Source organism: Pyrus communis, chromosome 9 (genome assembly GCF_963583255.1).
Source record: "Pyrus communis chromosome 9, drPyrComm1.1, whole genome shotgun sequence".
In the NCBI taxonomy this organism is placed as follows: domain Eukaryota; kingdom Viridiplantae; phylum Streptophyta; class Magnoliopsida; order Rosales; family Rosaceae; genus Pyrus; species Pyrus communis.
In genome coordinates this window covers 19,797,742-19,811,489 of record NC_084811.1, presented here as the reverse complement: position 1 = coordinate 19,811,489, position 13,748 = coordinate 19,797,742, and the positions used below count along the sequence as shown (strand labels likewise).

General features: G+C 36.6%; 1 protein-coding gene across 1 annotated transcript; it reads right to left on the bottom strand.

Annotated features, from left to right (window-relative positions):
- Window positions 1-684: 684 nt before the first annotated feature.
- On the bottom strand, window positions 685-2,287 carry LOC137746109 (glucan endo-1,3-beta-glucosidase-like). Its single transcript, XM_068486177.1, has 2 exons — window positions 2,144-2,287; window positions 685-1,879 (listed from the first exon to the last, which is right to left on the bottom strand). The coding sequence occupies exons 1-2, from the start codon at window positions 2,232-2,234 to the stop codon at window positions 930-932; spliced, it is 1,041 nt and encodes a 346-aa protein (XP_068342278.1). The 5' UTR covers window positions 2,235-2,287; the 3' UTR covers window positions 685-929.
- Window positions 2,288-13,748: the final 11,461 nt, after the last annotated feature.

The window sequence follows — 13,748 nt, the reverse complement described above, 5'->3', positions numbered from 1 at the left end:
AAGCTTGGCTCGATCAATCTCCTCGATCCAGCTTGATACCCATGCTGCCATGTTGTCAGATTTTATGTTTCCTCTTTTCATGAGATTCTCTATTAAGCCTAATCCCTTAATTTGAGGAAGATTGACATCTAGTTGACTTGTTGATAGTTGTGTGCTAGCTACTTGTTGCACTCCCTTAAGGAATGGCATCTTTAGGTGTTTATCGGGTTAGTAGGATTTGCCAAGGTAGGGTTGCTTGTAACCTTCCACCTTATTATATATCCCCTCTTGTACATTCAATCAATCTATGAAAAATACATTCAAACTTAAAACTTCTACAAGTAAGCATGGCAATTTAGCATGCCCTTGCCTCTATTAACACGATAAACGTAGTCCAATTTGAAATGACCCGTCTAGATGTAATTGGCGTGGTGTAATAACTCTTTTAGTCTTTTGCATCTATTTTCCCAAACTAGTCTGTCTTTGATTCGGTCAATTTAATTTCCACATTTCACACCTGTTTTGGATTGCTTAAAAAAGACAGCAAGCCGAAGAAACTTGTATTCTTGGTGTCTTACAAAAAGAAAATAAATTATTTGTTTCGAATCAAAGATATATTTATAGTTTAAATGGTTAAGAGCATGCAATAATAGTTCTTGTTATTCATTCGCACAAGTCATGTGATCGATTCTCTATAACCCAAGCTTGAAAAATAAAAACCTCAACTTCTATAAATAACAAAGAGAATTACATTGTAATAATATAAACTGAGCTTGGTACACTTAAAAAAAAAAAGAACACATATATATGGAGAAAGATCACATTGTAGTATTACATGCTGTGCATTATACCGGCACGAATTCCAACTCATAAAACGATTCCTCTTGTGTTCACTAGGGTTACTATCACCCCTTTATTCTGGTTGGTAAAGCTAGAATTTCAACACCTAGCTAGTTGAAATCAATGGGATATACGGGCTCTTTGTTTGGAAAAAAGAGCCCGAAATGCTTCTCAGTCGCCTCCCCTTGTTTTTCATTCTCATTAAACATGCTAAACACGTAAGTTTCGATGGGGTTTCCAGGCTTCTTTGGAGTCCCGCCCTTCACATGCTTAATCAAATTTGAGTTGTAAATTCTTGCATTCTCCTTCGTTGTCACTTGACCAGCCCCACCGTCTGAGGGCCAACCACTCTCAGATACAACAATTTTCAAAGAGCCACCTTCAGCCTTCTCTAACGCTGAGTAAACTGCATCCAGAATTGCATCAAATAGGTTCTGATACTGAAGATCACCATCCTTCACTAGAGCGGATGGGGATGTAAAAAGAGCATATTCAAGACTAATGTCACGACTTTGAATGTAACTAAAATACGGGTACATATTAACAAGTAACGGAGATTGATTCCCAACTAAGAACCCGATGATTGGATCAAGAAATGGACGATAGTTTTGTCTGAAGGAACCTTTTGATGGAGGGTACGATTTTTCGAGGATTATAGGGTAAACTGCGGTAGAGACCTTAATTTGGTTTGCAAGCCCTGCCGTAGAAACAGCATTTTGAATTCTTTCCATTGCAGGGCCAACAAATGGTGCATCTGGACCTGTGGCATTTATTTCATTTCCGACTGCAATATACTTAAATTTGACATCGTTGTAGTTTACAACATTATTTTGGACCCAATCATTTGCACTGTCCTGACTTGAAGAAATGTCTTGAAGGCGTTCGTTTTCTACACCAAGCACGACCTCAATGTTAGAGCCTCTGAGGGCTTGGAGAGCATCGTGGTTGGGACCATAGAGCCGCATTCTTTGAATATTGTACTGGTTGTAAAGAGATATCACTTCTTGTGCGGGTGGCAAGTTGTTTGCAACCGTTCCATAACAAACACCAATTTGTGCACCTGTATCAAATTCAAAGACATGTTAATGGTGTTGAAAATTTAATTATTCAAGAAAAAGGCCATGCATTTGATTTTTGGAGTTATGATCTACGTTATTTGATTTGCATAAACCATCAACATCGGAATGTCTAACACCAGTCGAAGATGTGCAAAAAAGGTAGGTGCAGTATGTGTATGTACGTATATTTTGATCTTTTTCTTGTGTGTGTGTGTGTGTGTGTGTGTGTGTGTGTGAGACAGAGAGAGAGAGAGAGAGAGAGAGACCAGTTGTGGTAAGGGTAGCCATTAGCAGTCCGAGAAGTAGCAGAATGGAAACCCTGGAGGGGCTTTTCGCAACTAAATGGGACTTAGACATTGTGGAAAGGAGCGAAAGGGAAGAAAAATGAAAGAAACTGATTAGAAAGTAAGAGGTTGCCTCTACAACTTCTGTGGTGCCCAATTCTCTATATATAATCCATTCAGAGACTCATCAGAAGAACCATAGACGTAGCTGAGTCACGGGTCCATACATGTGATTCCACGGAAATTAAGTGATTTCACAGGATAACAATATTTATTACAACTTGCATATATATATATATATATGTATGTATGTGTATACACACACATGTGTGTGTGTGTGTGTGTGTTCAGTTAGAATATTACTTCAAAAATAAATATAATTACTGCTACTTGTTAACTTATTGGAGTATACTTGCACCATGGACTTGTGGATGGAATTTACAGCAGCCTCCTTCCCGAGGATCCTGTAACAAATTTTAGCGAGGTTTTTGTAAAATTCTTTATAAGTTTAGTATTTCATTATCCAAAAATTATGCTACTCGATAAATGTCTTTTATACAGTATTTAGTTAATTATTAATAAAGTGAAATATACGACACTATCAACAGTATCATGGATTCATAATTTCCTGGTCCTTATAAATATACTTTGAACAATTTCCATGGACAATTCAAATTGGACGTCTAATTTGAATTCCGCGTTGCCGTCTTGTTTTGCCACTAGGACACGAATAAGCCTAACAAATCCAAGAAGTTATAATTATATCAAAATTATGGTCAAGTCCAACGTGCATACTTTTTCTCTAGGGGCCAGCTTAATTAGAGTAAATTGTAGTAATAGTCCCTTAATTTTAATCAAATTGGAGTAGTGGTCCCTTAACTAAAAATTATTTACCATTGGTCCCTTAACTCATCAAAAGTGTAGCTATGGTCATTTTTATCAACTTCGTAAAAATTTTGTCAAAATGAGTTATGTTTGAATGACCATTGCTACAATTGGGGTCCCTCAACTCATCAAAATATGTAGCTATGGTCATTTTCATCAACTTCGTCAGAATTTTATCAAAACAAGTTATGTTGGAAGGACCATTGCTACAATTAGGTTAAAGTTGAGGGACCATTGCTCGAATTGGGTTAAAGTTGAGGGACTATTGCTCGAATTGGATTAAAGTTGAGGGAACAATGGTAATAGATTTTTAGTTGAGGGGCCATAGTTGCACGTTTTGATGAGTTGAGAGACCAATAGTATTAGATTTTTAATTGAGGGACCATTGCTCCAATTGAGTTAAAGTTAAGGGATCATTGCTATAATTTACTCTAAATAGGATTTAAGGATAAAATTAAAATTATCAAAAAGAAAAGTCCGGCTACAATTCTACGTCTCACTAGTGTTTTATAAAAAAATTTAACTATTGCAAAGATCCATTAGAAGAACCCTATTTATAATGTGTAACTGTTAATTTTTTGGACTACTCACTGGCATGTAACAAGGAAAAACAATCACTGAAACATAAAATCATATATTTTATAAGGAATTTTAAGAATGCCTTTTAGTGAAAGCTTGTTTAGTCAGTTTGTCTATTTTTCGCATCAATCTATTTTCTTTTCTTTTCACAGTAACAAGCGTTAATTAAGCACACTTGCTCTCGTCTCCAAGTCAGCAATCAAATCGTTAATTAAGCACACTTGCTCTCGTCTCCAAGTCAGCAATCAAATCAAAGTACCCAGGTTCAAGTCCAACCCCGAAGCAAGTGGTATATATTCAACTCCTTCATGACCTTGACAGGAATGAATTTAGATGAATTTAGTTAGGGGCAGCCTTAATCATTTATTAGAGAAGGGATATTCATAGTTGTCGTCGTAAGTATGTGGTATTTTTTTTTTTTTTTTTTTAACAAACGATATTATCTACATTAAGAAGGAGGGGGTGAACTTAGTGAGAATTTAAAAGGGTACAACGTTAAAAAAAAGGCAACAACCAAATCTTTTTACATAGTAATATCGTCCATAATCTATCAATACAAATAATGGAAAGGAGGACTACTTGGAATATTCGAATGAGAATTATCGGAATATTCGAAGGAGAACTATCGGAATATTCAAAGGAGCACTGCCTGGAATATTTGAAAGAGGATTTAAGCATTGTTTCTTATTATATCGTTCCATTATGTAACTGTATAGTGTGAAAAAAAAAATTACACTCTTAATCCTACAGTAAGATATACTATATAACTACTAACTAATTAAACCAATAATTCAATTAATCAATACCAATAATCATATCAATTATTCAAGAAACAAATTCAATCAATATTAATAATTAATTAATCAATAATCAAGAATTCAATTTTTACTCTAAAAAAAACAATTTCATTTATCAATAATCATTCATAGGATTCATATATATAGACAATAACTATATTAGTGTGTTACTATATGATTCTATACTAATTAAATGGAATTCGTTATTAATTAATTAATTAGGGTTAGGAATAATATAAATTTAGAAATTAATTAAAAATGGGGAGACCCGGGGGTGGGGGGGGGGGTGGGCGGCACATGTACCTCTATGCTTTCAGAGGTAAGGCGGGACCGGTAATCCCCACTTTAATTTTTTTTTTTTTATTCAACTAAATGAAACAGGGGGTATTTGCTTAAGGAATATTTAAAATTCTTTTAAACACTAAACGAAACAACACTGTTTAACTTAAGGATTTTCCAAAAAAATTAAAACACTGCTGCACAACAGCAATAGAAACTTAGAAAACCAGATAGTAGGCTAAGTAGCAATCACTTCCAGTTAGACCAGAGGGGCGGAACAACCGCTTCTAGGCTTGATTTCTGACGAAGGAAGGGGCAATCGCCTCTCTTTGCCCCTGTGTAGTTTCGCCACTGGCTAGCAATAATGTGGTTCAAATTCGCCTTTGGCGAGAATCGGACCTAAGACCTTTCACTTACAAGTGTGAAGAGAAATACCACTAGACTATAGTACTAAGTGGCAATCAGTGGTACTTTGTATGACCTTTCTTTAACTAGTTGGTCCTTAGCTAGCAATGATATTTTCTTTGGTGACTAATGTTTTGTTACCTGTGTGTGGCGTCTTAAACCTACAACAACACTTTATTGCATATCCATCCAAACGACAAAGAAACCCTACAACATATGCATTTTGTTTGCTCCCTTTGCCCTAAACCCTAGATTACACTATAAGTTGTTATAATTTGGATGTTTAGGGAATAATTAGGAACAAGAATAAGGAAGAACAAAAGGAATTTCAAGATTGTCAATCTGCAGAACATGGCAGCACCACTATGATTTCATTCAACCTCATTTTCAAAAACATTCTTCATTCTTTATCTGCAGGTATTATAAATAGTACAAGTCCTTAAGATGGACAGCTGGATATATGAATCACATCCCTACACTAGTTTTAATCCTAGTCCTTCATCTGTTCTTTCGAAACTAGGATCCTGTGCTTCATTACTTCATAAAACTAGCTGTTACTTTTAAAACCTAAAACTAGCCATTGTAGCTTTAAGTCCCTTTGGTCTTGTCTTCGAACCTTCAAGTTTGCAACATATCTTACGTTTCAACACTCCCCTTTAAGCTATTTCTAGACTTGATTCTTAGCAATCCTCTGGGGTATGTAAACCTCTCTCTAAGCAGTAGTTTGGTGAAGATATTAGCTACTTGATCTTCAGTTTTGCAATATAGCAGTTGAATCACATTTTGCTACAAAGTATCTCTGATGAAATGATACCTTCTTTTGAAGTGCCTTGTCTTGTGATGAAATACAGGATTCTTGGTCATTGTAATTTCTGATGTGTTATCACACATCAGTAGTGGTGTAGCTTCCAATTAAACCTCACCAAAATCTTTCAACACAAATATAAGCCAAATGGTTTAAGAGGTTGCTTCTGCAGCAGCTACATACTTAGCTTTTGCAATAGACAATGCAATAGTTTGTTGCTTAATAAAAGCCCATGAGAAAGAACTAGATCCAAAGGAAAATGCATACCCTGAGGTGCTCTTTGAATCATCTTCACTGTTTCCCCAATCACTATCATAGAATCCAATTAGAATTGAGGATTGTCCTTTCTCATAGTGGATCCCATAATCAATTGTGCCTTGCACATATCTCAGAACCTTCTTTGTAGTTCCTAGGTGAGTTTTTGTGGAATAATGCATGAACCTAGAGAGTAGACTTGTAGCATACATAATGTTAGGTCTTGTTGCTGTTAGGTACAGTAAACTGCCCACAATGCTTCTATATAGACTTTGATCCACAGATTCAGTTCCATCATCTTGGCTTAACTGTGCATTTGCAACCAAAGGTGTGCAAATATATTTGCAGTCCTTTAGACCAAATTTCTCCAACGGAGTCTTTGCATACTTCATTTGGTGAATGAAAATCCCACTATCATTTTGTAGAACACCAATGCCAAGAAAATGATGCAGTAACCCTAAATCAGACATTTCATAATGGTTCATTATATCATGCTTAAACTTGTTGAGCATTTCTTCATTGTTACCTGTAAATACCACATCATCAACATACACAAATACAATGAGAATATTTGAGTTTCCTTGTTTCTTGGCATACAAGGTAGCTTCACTAGAGCTTTTGTGGAACCTATTTTTGGTGAAAGTAAAAGTCTATATCACCGTACCATGCTCTAGGTGCTTGCTTTAGCTTCTTCAATCTATAGACCTTTCCTTTTGCATTTTAGACTTGGAAACCATCTAGTTGTTAAACATAGAACCCTTCTTCTAGCACTTCATTCAAAAAAGTTGATTTTACATCCAATTGGAACAATTTCCAATCTTTCTATGCTGCCAAAGATATTAAAGTCCTAATAGTGTCTGACCTTGCCACCGGGGCAAATGTTTCATTGAAATCAACTCCAGGTTGCTGTGAGTACCCTTTGGCAACAAGTCACAGATCCATCTAGGTTGAGTTTGGTCTTATATACCCACTTAACACCAATGACAGGTTTGTCACTTGGTATGTTGACCAACTCCCAAGTTGAGTTCTTTTCAATAACTGCAATTTATTCCTCCATTGCTTTATGCCATGCCAAATCACATTTAGCTTATCCAAAAGTTTCTGGTTCTAGAACACAGAAATTGCAGGAAGTATATATTTCATTCAAGCTCCTCAACTTGGAGTAAATTGTAGTGAGTTTGTAATCTAAGAATTTCCACTTGAACATTGAGGTGTTGATGCTGAAGAGGAAAGTGGGGATTGAGTTGGTGTTTGAGATTCAGGGACCATATCAAATTCTTTCTGATCTTGATACTCCATTGAATTAAAGTGTTATTCATCAAGAGGCACATAGAGATGTACTTCGGTGCTATTTTCCCAACTCCATTTAGCTCTTTCATCAAATACAACATCCCTAGAGATTATGACTTTTTGACTGTTGACATTGAATAGCCTATATCACACTACACTTCAAGGATGAATGAAATTTATTTTTGCTAACACTTGGAATATGGTTGTTTCGCTTTCTTTGTGCTTATGAAAATTCTTGATTATTGTGAACTCTTGATTAAGATTCTTTGAGGGTCACATAGGGGGAGGCTAACGTTTTCCGTGCTATTATATTTTCATGTTTTTGTTTCTTTTACTCGGGGACTAGAAAAATGTAAGTTGGGGGAGGGGGTACTTGATGAGCGAAAATTGTACTACTTATTTTGTCTAAAAAGTTACATTTTTCTTGTAACATGTTGGACTTAAATGAAAGAAATTTCATGGTGTTGTGATTTGATAGCTAAATTAGTAAGATGAAAAAGTTCCTATCATTTTCTTTAATTTTTAGTCACATGTGTTTGTTGGATCTTTGTTTGGTTTGGAAATTGTTTCTATTACCAATTGATTGAATTAGTGAACCATTTGTATGTTGGCATATTGTCCATGTTGTGATACATTTATACATGTAAATGTTATGCAGGATGGCAAATTCAGAGAGAATTAGAGCATTTGTTTGACAAAAGGATTTTTCCTTATCCTTTAATCTAGGACGTGACTGTTACAATGGTTGGCATTCCTTTCATTCAAACCGACACGAGAAAGGCAAGTCCATCTTTCATCCATTCTTTTTGGAGCCATAGCGGCCAATACTAGAGGTAGGCAAACGGGTCCTGGACCCACGGGTCGAGACGGATCCATGCGGTTTATGGCGGGTATAAGGTCGGTCCAAAAATTATAAATGCAAAACGGGGCAGGGCAAGCTGGCTCCTTGTAAATAACGGGGTGGGTCGGTTCTAAAAATTGGAGAAAATAGGCCCTCGGCCCAGACCGTTCATTGCTTACCTAAATGAATAACCATCTATCTCTCTACCCATTTACTTAGTTGTTAACTCTCTTCTCACCCTCGATCTCTCCGACACCACTCCGAGTCTCCTCCCTCGATCTCTCCTCCTTTGAATCTCATTTCCTTTCTCCTCCTAGACCTCAATCTCGAGCCTAGGCTCCCATCTCCGTACACGGTACATTGACTCTCCACACTTTTTCATTCTCTCTCCCACCCGTAGTGATTGAGTCCACCTCGACTGTGTTGACATCACAACAGCCAGCCACCATCACCATTGTCCTCGTCGTCGAGAACACCACCATCATCCAGCAAATCCCTAGGTAATTTATGAATTAGGGTTTCTGATTTTGGAATTTAGGATTTTTGCATAAGCTTTTTGATTGATTTAGGAATTATGTGGGTTTTTTATTTAGGAATTTTGTTGGTTTCTAATTTTGTTTTGATTCATCAACTGGTGTAATTTGTAATGGTGAGGGTAGAAGTCTTGGATCCATGAGTAAGACGACGTCTCTTGTTCGATTTGCCGATTTGAACAATTTGGTTATTTGTGAGATTGATTTGATGTAGTTTTGTGTGTAAGAGTAATGGGTTCTATTAGAAACTATGGATATGAGATTTCATGATTTGCTTATTTCGAGACATGCATGGAAGAATCATTAACATGTGTGGAGTATATACATTGATTTGGTTGTGTTTAAACACATGCACTGCACAAATGCTTGTAGGATTTATTTTTCTGTGTTCTGAGTAGTGCAAACTGTAAATGAGTGTCTAAAATGGTTGGATTTACTTCTGCTTCAGCGCTGTTCCAAAACCGTAAAAAAAGTAATTGGACCCGTGGACCCATCCTGAACCGGCCTGTTTCTAACAGGCCAGGTTAGGTATGGTTCCTAAACTCAAAATCCTTCTACCTGGCTTGGCCTGTCACATTTTAAAATGGGTAGGGCTAGGTTCCTCCACATTTAGGCTTGGCTTGGCCCATGCCCAGCCCTAGCCGACACCTTATAGCAATAGAGGAAAAAAGATTTCATCCGAGAAAAAAAATTAGAGAATGATGGTGAATCACCAATTCAAATCAGCTTCTAATTCATGGGTCTTTGACAAGAGCACAAATTTGGGATACTTGGTTACACAGTCCGTTCGATTGCAATGGGAGTTTGCTTACTTTCAACCATGGTGGATAAGAACTTGGATGAAATCTGTTTGAATTAAGCGAAGAATAAAAAAAAGGCAACATGGGAATAATCAGCACCGTGTAAACTCAAGAGATTCAATATTAATCAAGGTTTGTTTAATATATTTAGTGGCCATAAGGAATTGAAGAGCTTATCATCTATTTTTTTATCAATTGGGTTGTTGTCGGTTATGAAAAAGGAATGGATGGACACAATTAATTGGGCTTTTGGCAGAATCAAAGAACCAACCTGATCATCATTCAAGAAGGGAAACAAGGCAAGTAGTGTGAGAAGAAGGCAGACTAGAGGTGTGGCAAAGCAAGGGATTTTTCAGGCTTTTTCTAAACTAAAATTTCTTCTTATTTTCTTATGGATTTAGTAACAATTTTGATTATGTTTCGGAACTAATTTCATTTCGCTAGGGCTACGATGTAGCCTAACCATGATTGCTTAACGTTTTAGTTTAATTATTTACGAATTTACATTCCCTTGAGTATCATTTTGTTGTCCGTATGAACTTGATTTTAATCCTTTTGATTAGCTACCACTTTGGTTGGAATTGAGTGTATGTGATGCGAGTTAACACAGATACCTTGTTGTTAATTCAGGCTTAAGCTTCTTGCAAATGATACCATGAATTCCTTGATGTAGATGCCATACACTAGGTTTCATGCGGTCCCTTAGTTAGTTCCCAAATTGTTAATGAACTTTTGTGTGTTTATTAATCTAGATGCCATAGGTTATTAACATATATGAGTCTACATGGTAATCTAGATGCCTTGGATACTATATGAATTAGAGGAACTAGACCATCAAGTTGGATGTATATTCATTAATAATTAACTGTTGGAATTGAGGAGGATTGGTTATAGTGAATCATATGCTCTTGTGCCTTTCGCAATTGAATTAAAATTTGTTTTCTTTGTTGTTGCCATCACTTAGTTAAGTTCATTTTATTTTCAGTTACAATCACCATTCAAAATTCTTTCTCCAATCAACAATTTTTCTATTACAATTCAAGTGCAATTTGAATAGAGATAATTAGAATTGTATCAATCTTAGTTGCAATGATCTTGTGCTTGCCTACTATATTATACTACCATTCATACACTTGCGAGCATTGGAATTTTGACTTAATTGGGTTGATTTTTGTTCCTTTTCCATAAGCTAGTTTTATTCTTAGTACTAAAGACAAAATCAGAAAATTTAAAAAGAAAAAAGGTCTAAAAGTTTGAAAATCCAAAAATCATTGTTTTGTTTTAGATTTTTGTTAGTTTCCTGACTCAATGATATGATTGGATTGAATTCAAACGATGGTGATTGAGAAAGTAGTAAGCATGTTGTAAGTGAAACTCCTTATTCCTTTGTTAGCTTTGTACATGTTGGATCGTCCTTGAAACACGAACGCACATAGCCTTGTTAATGTGAAACTAGAGCATGACTTAGTGCTTCATATGTAAATTTAGTGATCTAATGTACCCTAGTGAGCTTTTGAGCCTAATATGATTGAACTATCATGCATCAATCATATTTATTCTTGTGCGTTTGATCTCATTTTTACATGTAACTTTAGAACTTGCTTTTTACCTCTTGATTCATTCATCAATTCATGTAATAACTTGAAAGGGATATAGGCCATTTTTGGATCGTTAGAGCCTTTCGTGCCTACCTTATATGCTAATTTTACCCTCGCCGCCCTTTGAGCTTTAAATTAAGCATTTTCTTTATTAGCCACATCTCCTTACCATGCTCCGATATTGGAGTTGAGCCCGTATACATATATCGATCCCTTGTTGTTTTGAGAAAGTATTACATAGGTTATGCATTTGAGGGTTTTGTTTATACAGAAAAATGGAGGGAACATGTGTATTACAATGAAATGTGAATTTGAGGGGTGATGTAGCTTTGTAGATTTGAACATGATTAAAAAACAAAAAATGATTAAAAATATGCAGGCTACTGTCATTGGGTAGTATGAGCTTCATTCATTTCATTCAAAAAGAACAAAAAAACAATGGAGAGTGTTAAGATGTTGAAAATGTGCTATGCACAAGCTTACTTTTATTCCTAAGATTCAATGTTGTCATAAGTAAGCTTGAGAATGGAATTGTATAGTTTAGAGGAATAGTTTTTGGATGCAAAACATAAATTTCCATTTGAAGTTGAGATGGGGGAGTACCAAGTGATATTGGTTTTTTTATTTGCTTTCAATTTATTGTTTTTTTGTTGGGGGGGGGGGGGGTGGGGAGCGTGTGGTATTGATGTTGGAAGGCCTCTAATGTATACTTTCTCAAAAAATTTAAATTACATATACTTTCTTTCATTAGCCTATAACCCTTAGCCCCGTTACAACCTATCAAAAGAAGTTTTGATTCAAGGAATTACTTGATATTGATAGTGAGTTAGGTGGACAAGCAAGCATATGGCGTCATGTTTAATGAGATCATTTAAGTGAAACATGTTAACTCAGAAATATGTGTGAATGAGTGTATGCCCGGTGAGAAAGTCACTTGTTTGCATATGACATTTTATTATGAATCTTGTACGTATGTTACCATGTCCCCTACGTTCCTGTGTCACGTGTCGATCTATATGTCGGGATCGGGGCATGACAACTTTTAGTGGTATCAGAGCTTATGTTTAGGTTCCTATTCCATTACCTTAAAGTGAGGAAGCCTTGGGTAGGTTGGGCAGTAGATCTTAAGTAGGTCATGTGAGTTCGTTTCTCGAATCTTGCTTTTATGCTTACATTGACTTCTTTCATGCACCAAACGTACTATGACGGCTCCACATGGTGCAATTCAGTCGTTTGGGACGATGATGCTCTTAGTATTGATCAGGAGGCTGAACATGACTACAATGGCCCCGATGGTGCTTTCTAGACCATTGAGGATTTGGCCCAGCTAATGCAGTGTCACGTTCGTGCGACTTCTACTAGGGAGAAGTCTTTGTATGGGGAGTTCCATACTCATAAGCTGCCTTCATTTGATGGTAATACTAATCCGTAGGCAGCTCAGTCCTTGATCAATTAAATAGCTAGAGTCTTCGTTGTTCTGTGTTGTTCACCCAAGGAGCAGATAGACCTAGCTGCGTATATGTTGACGGGCTAGGTCTAAGAATGGTGGCAAATCACTCGTCCTTTATTGGTGGCCAGGGGATCCATCACTTGGGAACGGTTCTAGACTGTATTCTATGAGCAGTACTTCCCAGAGTCGTTCCATGATGAGCTAGAGGTAGAGTTCGCTATTATTGAGCAGGGCATTGACACTATTTTACTCAACTTTACTGTTTCTCTCAGCTTATCTCTGAAGAGAAGAAGGTGAAGAAATTGATTAGGGGATTCAAGCCCAATATTTGAAATATGTTATCAAAAAAGATAATTAGGGGCTTCAAGGTAAGTATTCGAAATCTGTTATTTGTCAAGGGGTTGCCTTCATTTCCCTAGGCGATCGATCATGCATGCACAACAGAGCTTAATGAGAAGCGTGATGCATGAATAGTAAAGAGCAGAGAAAGAAGGCTCAGTTAGATGGCCAGTCATCTTATGCGTATTCAGGTGAATCCTGAAAGTGCCATGGAATTTTATCTGTTGGTTTTCAGGGATTGTCACAGGGAAGACATCAGAGTCCTACTCGTGGAGGCTTCTAGGCTATGTTGAGAATCAATGTCAATTGTAGGTGAAGTAAGTGTGTGAGGTTGGTGAAGTAAGTGGAGGTTGTAGGTGAAGTAGGTGGATGTTGTAGGTGAAGTAAGTGTGTGAGGTTGGTGAAGTAAGTGGAGGTTGTAGGTGAAGTAGGTGGATGTTGTAGGTGAAGTAAGTGTGTGGTGTAGCTTTCATTTGGTTTGCTATAAATACCCAAGTCCTCAAGCATTGTATATCATCCAAGGAAAAACAAAGCCTAGAGCTAAATAAGAAAAGCTTTGCTAATTAGTTTGTTTTGTGAGCTTTCTTTAAGAGTGTGCTCTATTTTCTTCTTCTTGGGATCATTAGAGTTATCTTGGATACTCTTCTTATTCAACAATTGGTATCAGAGCCAAGTCGGTCAGGGATCGTTCTTGGTAGAGCATTGGTTGTAAAGTTTCTTGAAATTCCGAG